Source organism: Rhinolophus ferrumequinum, chromosome 20, assembly GCF_004115265.2.
Source record: "Rhinolophus ferrumequinum isolate MPI-CBG mRhiFer1 chromosome 20, mRhiFer1_v1.p, whole genome shotgun sequence".
Classification (NCBI taxonomy): domain Eukaryota; kingdom Metazoa; phylum Chordata; class Mammalia; order Chiroptera; family Rhinolophidae; genus Rhinolophus; species Rhinolophus ferrumequinum.
In genome coordinates, this window is record NC_046303.1 from 28,767,878 (window position 1) to 28,775,873 (window position 7,996).

Genomic DNA, 7,996 nt, shown 5'->3' on the forward strand with positions numbered 1-7,996 from the left:
GTCTTGTCACACAACCCTTCCCCTTCCTTGGGTGGCCACCATGGTGAAGAACCTTGTCTGTGCCCAGGAGCTGGTGGGGCTATGGGACTGCTTTTCCTTAGATCTAACGACCTCTGGTTTTGAACATTAGGCCCTCCTACTCCATGGCCAGCATCAAAGGCAAACAGTGCAAACGCCAGCAGCCCTACAGTGAAAGGTAATATGGTGTCTCATCCTCCTGAAATGACAGTCGCCTTCCTTTCCACTGGCCTAACACAGTTTTCTGCCTTTCCTTACTAATTTCCATTTGAGTACCTGCTACCAGGGTGGAGAGTTTTACATGATCCTAGGAATTACATTCTGACTTTTTTTTCTGGCTTAATATCCTAATTCGTAATTCCCTTTTTCCAATCTCTGTCTCCATATGACTGGGTGCTCCCCAAGGCTGGGTGGAAACAGCCAGGTAGGAAAGGCCACTGAGGTTTGCTATCTTCAGCTGAAAATACCATTGCCCGCACTAAACGAGATAGTTAATTTGTGCTCCTCCGGAAGAGCCAGATTGCTTAGTTGTCAAAAGAGGGCCTTTCAAACTCCTGAGATCTGTTCTGAGACAAGCCCATGAGGAGAACATCTGCTCAACTGAAGATGTTGTCTGTATGTGCTGCTCTCTCGCTCTTCCTTTGGTCATCACCCACTTTCCCTGGGTTGACCACAGGAAATGAAAGGAAATGTCTATCCTGTCATCATCAAAAAGTATTCCCATTTTGTTCTTTTAGGCATTCTGCAAATGGTTGCACCTGATTTTCCTTCCAACTGTGGAAGCCTTGGGAATGTGAGGGTTGCCCCGGAGTACAGGCACCTGGTTCCCCCCCGGCAGAGCCACCCCCACTCTCAGAGGGCCTTCTAAGACCTTCACAGAGGTTAGGAGGCAAGGGGAAGTAAGTGCGTAGTCTGTTTTCCCTGGAGATATCTTGATATTCTCTATCAAGAACAGACTACTCCTGAATCAGCCCGTACAATTTCCTTGTGTGACCTCTTACATGACTAAAGAAAGTCACTCCCTTTTTGCTCCCATCCCCAACCCCAACCAAACTGTTTTGAGATCTCTCAAGTCTCGGTTTATCGTCCCAAAATAAAGCAATTGTTTTGAGGGCTTATTGCACTTGGAATTCAATTAATGTTGCACAAATATAACTTGCATATGAGCAACTAGCAACTAGTGTATTATCTCTATAATAAATGCACTGATTATCTCATTATAAAGTAATATATTTATGAGAGATTTAAAAACAGAAAACGGAAATCAGAAGTATAACGTGATCAGCATCTGTCTTAACGTTTAGGTATCATTTTAATGAAAAGATCAAAGGCCCGGCTTAAGTTGGTAGAATCCCATCAATACTCTCCTATCCCTCTAATATAACCACTTTTAGCAACTGGTCCTGACAATGGTTTTTGAGACTCGTTTCAGCCAGATGGCAAGCACATTCCTAGCTGCTCTTAGCTAGAAGGATAACCTGTCAAAGAGACATTTTCTTCATGCTCTTGATACTCCCACCTGTTTAAGAAGGAAAAAAAGCATGGGTCATCCAAGCCAACGAACTTAAGATTCTCATGTGGAATGATTTATATAAAGAAGAGCCCCCAACTTATGTAGAAATCACTTACATCAGGCATTCTTTTGAAAATGTTCTCCTCATCTGGAAAATAATTTGGCTCTATAATTGTGGTATTCAGGAAGTTAGGGCAGGTGGTTCCATAAAAGAGCAGCTGAAGGCCCTACTCCCAGCGAGGCCGAAGGGGTGTGGGGACACCCCTGGTGGAAGGAGGGGAGGCATGTCAAAGGCCTCCTTCCCCTGCCTGACGGGAGAGGAGAGGAGCAGCTAGGTGTAGGCGCCGACCCCCTTCTGGGCCTAGAGCTCTGAAGCCTGAGCAGAGTGGCCACGGTATCTCCCTTGACCCAGTGGATTTAAAAAAAGAGTCCTCCAGTGGACACTGGAAGACACCCTGCTTCCTCAGCCATGCAGTCTGATTTCTGAAATAGCTACGGTATCTCCTGAGTGTGGTGAAGCAGCAGGGGCTGAGGTGAAAGGCAGCTTTGCGGGCTCTGGCCGCCTGCGGGGTGGGGGTTAACCCAAGAGCTCTGTCTCCCCTGAGCTTTAGGCCATGGTTTAGAAATGTTACTCAGCCAACCAACAGGACACGGAATTCCCTAAATAGTTTGAGACAGAGCGGAATGGGATTTGTCTGAGCGTCCTCCCTTTTCAACATAAGCCTGGACCCCCCCGCAGGCAGCATGGCGGATGTGGGTGTTGGACGGTATGTGTGCTGACGTTTCCTCTTTTCTCCCCAGAGCCTACTAAGGCCACCTCGGACCTGACTGCCTGGTTCAGCCTCTTTGCTGACCTCGACCCGTTGTCAAATCCTGATGCTGTTGGGAAAACCGATAAAGAACACGAATTGCTCAATGCATGAGTCTGCAGCCTCAGGAAGGCCACCTGGCGCTCCTCAGTAACACCTGGGGGCTTGCAGATGTATGACGTGATCAGTATGCTGTTTTCATATTTACGTGCCATTTTAATAAAACAAAAGGGTCGAAGGCCCTGTTTATATTGGTATAATTATTTGCTCTTATTTGGTATAAAGGGTTTTAATGTATTCTCTATGTGGACCTAACAATAAAGGATTGTCTAACAGTGGTGTCCAGGCTGGCCGCTCTCCTGCCAATATCTGCATCATGGCTGCTGACGTGTAACTGGGCTGCTGTGAGATCCGAGTTCAAATCATAAACCTACTTTGTGTTAGGTTTAAGGAACGGGTCCTACAACCTCAGAGGCAGTGGGAGGCTGACAAAACTGAAATGTTTCCTCTGGTAGCCCCTGCCTCTCCCCTTAGACGGGGCAACAGGGAGATTCCCTCTTCCTGCCGAGCTACCTTCCAGCTCTAGACAAAGCTCTGGCCAGCCAAAGACACTGTCCCCCAGCCCTTGCCCGATGGTCCCATGTTCTGTCTCGGGCAGAGGAGCTGGGCTGGTCTCCGCTGCATGAACCTTTCTATGGAAAGTAGCCGTATCTGCAGATACTGGGTCTCCTTTTGTCCTCTCCATGGCTGGAATTCAAAAGCATGTAATTCTGGAGCCCCTGTGACATTCACTTTTTTTTTTTTAAATTAAAGAGAAAAGATATTTGACACGCAAAGTCCAGTTAATGGATGAGTCTGTTGTGGGCACTCGGTGGGCAGTGCTGTGGGGTTGCTGAGAGGGACAGAGGAGGAGGAGGCGCCCCACCTGCATGAAGCGGCTGAAATGACCTCATACATCCTGCAGGTACAGCCGCTGGAGGACCTGGGCTTGTGTTGGCTCCAGCCGGGGTGGGAGCAATAGGTTTGCACGTGAGAACATAAGCAGTTCAGACACTCCGCAGTGTTAGAGACCCCAGAGCTGGCACCTCTCCCCTCCCTGGTCACCAGTGACATGCTAAGGGACAGGCCACAGAAGCCCTTGTACTGCCCTGTCAGTGAGCCTCTGGCCCCGAGTCAGGGTAGAATGGACGATTAGCCAGGAAATGGTTCTGTGTCCTTAGCTGGGCCAGGGAGACTGCTGCTGCACTCTCGTGGCCTCAGTCCCCAGCTCTGAAAGGGTCTCCTGAGGCCACCCCAACAAACCCACAGGAACGTTGGGCTTTCCCAGCTGCCTGTGTTGCGTCCTCATGGAGGGGTCCAGCCCCAACAGGCACCACTGTCCTCTACGAGACAGCGTGGCGGAAGACTTGCTCCTCATCTGCGTGGGAAGAGGCCTGTGGTTGAAATGGGGTTGGGGACTTGCGTGCTACGTGGCTTGTGTAGCTCTGCTCACTTCCGCACCGTGAGAGACCGGCCATGGCATCTCCTTTGTTAGAACCTCAGTGAGCAGTTCCGCAGCCTGGCATTCGCACAGTCTTTGGGGAGATCAAGCTACTGCCTCCGGGCCCCCTGTCTACCCCCCTCACACGGGAGGGCTTGCTGTGCCTGTAAACCCCCCTCTGGTCTCTGGGCCTGTGCATTTGCTGCCCACTCCACCCAGGATGTCCTGCCCCCCCCCACCACCCTCACAGCCCTACCCACACTCTAGGAGCCTCCTCAGACCCCACAGGGTCTTCTCCAAATGTAGCCCGTGGCTTTCCTCTAATGACCGCATCTCTCCCTGACAACGTCCCTCCTGCCCGTCCCCTGGCTCCTGATGAGCTCATGCACACGCTCTGCCTGGCAGCCCTAAGGCCCGTGCTGTATGCATCTCCTACCACTAAGTGTTGCAGCCCCAGAGAAAAGGGTCTCTATTTCCCCCACTCTTCTCTGACTCCCCAGTCATCAGCACTCTGGAGTCACAGTCATGCAGGGCGTCATGCGGGGTCTCCGCTTCCGCTCCCGCTCCCCACATAAGAACACAGGACATGGTGAGGCCCAAAAGGAACACCCACGGAGCCATAGATAGGGGAGTCATACGACTATATTCTCGCTGACGGCTGGGTTGGAGACAGGAAGCAGGAGCCTCACAATCCGCAACCCGCCGTCCGCTTCTCTGCCAACCAACCTCACTTGCTAGCTGCAATCAGCCGTGCTAACAGCAATCCGCGCTTGCTAGCTCAGCCACCATCTTCTTGCTAGCCCCCCATTTTCTGCTAGCGTAGCCACGGCAGTTATATTAGTGGCCAATGGCTCACTGGTTACAGCTGACGGCCAACTAGCCACAGCTGATGGCCATCCAATCACAGTTGATGGCCATTTACTACCTGAGCCAGCACGTTTCCACGTGAGGCTGAGAGCCTGGAAACTGCACTCCTGGCTCTGTCCCCACAGTCACCTTGCAGGCATTGGATTAATGATTGTTGAATGGAGCTGCCCTGTGTGGAATGCAGATTAAGGACTCATAGTTTCATCCGGGATCACAGTTTGTTTGCAGCCTCAGAGAGGAGATGAATCAGGAGGGGCTGACTCCAGGCTGGAGACCCAGGGAGCTCGGTGGGGGCGGGGGGAGAATAAAGGGTTGTAGGGTCGTTCCATGTTGAATGGATCACTTAATACTAACCGGCTGCATTTTAAAGTTGGCCCGTGAGTGAAGGGGAGAGGAGAATGGTGGTAGTTGGACAGGCTTTGCAGCAAGTAAAAGGGAAGAATTGCACATGGAGGCATTTTCTCCCTGAATTTTCTTTACATTTTTATTAAAAAAAAAAAAAAAAAAAAAAAGATTCAAATGCTTTACCCATCTGCAATCCACTTGGCCAGGCTCTTGGTCCCTCTTGATAGGCGTGTTTTGATCCAGGCTCACACAAAGCCTCCTCGGCTCCTCGGCCACCTCTCTACTTTAAGGAGAAGCAGCTGCTGCCTGCTTCCCTTTTAAGCAGGCTGTGTGCCAGCTGGGCCAGGGGGCTACCCTGGGGCACCTCCCCAGCCGCTGTGGACGGGCTGTCTCTGGCATGAAGAAGACAAAGATGTCCCACCCTTTTCATGCCAAGTCTCGCTTCTCCCTCATTTTCATCTCATGTCATGAGGCCCATCTGAACCACTATTGTACTGGAACCCTCAGGGAAATTCAGAGAGCACCTGCTCCTTGAAAACTTTCCTGCCATTTTAGGTGGTCTCTAAGTCGCCCTCTCTTTCTTGCCCTATCCCAGCAGATATATAAAGAACATTCAAATTTGAGGGAGGGAGCCAGAAACATTTTTATTTCCTCCCTTCTTACTTTTCCCCCCCAGCTGGCATGGGCTTTGATGCACGTTATAGAATCATTGCCTTCAAAATGCAATTTTAGAAATGTCAACTTGATTTTGAGTTCTGGGAGAGTGCGAAAAGCATCCGTCAGCTTCAGAATTAGAAATATACCAACTTAGAAAGAACCAGCACTTTTTGACAGAGGTTTATGCCCAAGCAAACGTGATTGCGCAGAGTTGGCAGCCCAGGGTACCCTGAGTTGCCAGTCGGTATGTAGGTGGGACTCACCCATCATGCTGTGGCCAGTCTTCCCTTTGGGTGTGGGGCAGGCCTGAGGCCCCTGAGGTGCCAGAGAGGCTGCCTAGCCATCTGGGTCAAGATGGCATCTGCCAGACCTCTCCTGCCTTCTGCCCATGCTTCAGCTGCAGGAGCCAGCTAACTGAACTCCATGCTTTCTCAGAGACCACTGCAGAGACCCTTCCCCCAGGACTGACCCTGGCAGTGGCTTCAGGCTAACTATTAGCACTACCGATTTTGCCAGTGTACCAGCGTTGCATCTGTCTTTGTGATTAACTAGTGTCCTCCAGAAAGGCCATGGCCGTTAATCCTCTGCTTTGATTTAAACCGTCTCCCCAGGCCACTGACTGGCACCACTCACAGTGCAGTAATGTAGGTCTCTTTAGCTTTTTTGAAAAATAGATTTCAGCTTGGAGCCAAGCTGAAATGATTGGCGATGGCTGCCAGGAATTCTGCATTGAGAAGGATTCTGAAAAATGAATGTTTATGATGGGTACGGGGCTGAGAGAGGTGGCAATAGTGCTATGTATTTATTTCCCGATGCTGCATTCGACCTTGTCTTTCATGGGGCTTATAGAGTTTCCCCACACCTTCTTTCTTCTTATTCTCCTCCTTCCTTTTTCTTCTTGTTCTTCTCTTCCTCTTCGTCATCATCATCATCATCACCAAAATTAACTAGGATGGTGGAATCCTGACAGGGGGGCAATATGGGTGACAAAAATAGAAAGGTCAAAGAACCCATCATTCCTGAAGCCGAATTCATATCAAACTCATTTCAACAACAAAAAAGGGAGGGGGTTGTATTTAGTTGCTCAGATAACAAAAGTGTACACTTCAGGTAGAGCTGGGTCGAGGGGCTCAGGTGATATTCTCATCAATTGTCCCCTTTTCAGTTCCCAGTGCTGAATCCCTCTTGGGGTGCTTTATTCTGATATACTTCTCATAAGGAGGCACAAAGGCCACCAGCATCTCCAGCCAAAGTTTTGGAATTGAGCAGTCAACCCCTGGGATCAGGGTGACTAGGGATGGAAAATAGGCTGTTTCTCCAGCTTTTCATGTGCCTATCCCTGAAACCTGACCCTCAGGAATGGAGAATGGAGAAACGAGAAATCTGGGGTGCTGTTACTAGAGGAAGAGGGAAAGGATTCTGGGCAGGAAAATGCAATAGCGATCCCCTGGAACGACTCTGAGGAGACACTTGTATAGTTTTTCCAGAGGGGTATGGAATGCAGTGGGTTAGAGACATGGACTGTTTTCCAGAAACCCCACTATAGGGGCCCATTTTGAGGCCACCTGCAGACACTGGGGCTGGAAGTTTTGGGTGCCCTCAGTGGGCCATCGAGGACACCTAGATTGCAGCTGTCCTGTAACTGACTTCAAGGAATTCAGAAAGGGTCATAGAGCTCTTTGCATCCAATCTGCTCATATCCAGATGAGGAAACCAAGGGAGCCAAGGAAGGAAAACGAAACAAAACAAAACAAAAAAAGATACAGAAGAAAACAAAACCCAAACTATAAGTTAGTGGAAAACCAGGACTAGAATTCCCGTTGCCTGACTCTATAAGGCAAGGCTTCTTTTACTTCAAGTTTTGCTAAAAACTGAAAGACGAAGAAAAGAATTCAAAGACATGCACTACTCCTTCAAGAACCAATCCCTCTTTTCTCTCCTCCCAACACCTTCTCTCTCTTTTTTTTTTAGGCCAATTATTAAATATACCCTTTGGGGATAGAATTTAGGACAGTAATATAGAGCAGTTGTTAAGAGTTTGGGTTCTGAAGTTGAACAAATCTGTGGTTAGGCCGAGGGCCCCCCAGCTTTGAGTCATAAACACTCCGTGAGCTTCCATTTTCTCATCCATATAATAGGGATAGTAGCATTCCTTGCCTCATGGAGCTATTACAAGGACTGAGTGACTTAATATTGTGCCCGCACACTGCAGCACACAAGTATGGCGGCTGGTGTCACAGAAGGTCCCTTACTTGGTGAGTGCCACTGAGGTAGGAGTGGGAGGCTTCTCCCCCCCCACGCCCTTCC

The 7,996-nt window shown here is 49.5% G+C and overlaps 1 protein-coding gene across 11 annotated transcripts in view; it reads left to right on the top strand.

Annotated features, from left to right (window-relative positions):
* ICA1 (islet cell autoantigen 1) overlaps positions 1–2,675 on the top strand; it is a 131,121-nt gene extending 128,446 nt beyond the window's left edge. For 9 of the 11 annotated variants that reach the window (XM_033088484.1, XM_033088490.1, XM_033088491.1 and 6 more), the window contains 2 exons: positions 131–196; positions 2,333–2,675. In XM_033088484.1, coding sequence (XP_032944375.1) covers positions 131–196; positions 2,333–2,454 — 188 coding nt within the window. In that variant the 3' untranslated portion in view covers positions 2,455–2,675. The remainder of the gene's footprint in view (positions 1–130; positions 197–2,332) is intronic. The other 2 variants (XM_033088493.1, XM_033088492.1) reach the window with 1 other exon arrangement.
* Positions 2,676–7,996: the final 5,321 nt, after the last annotated feature.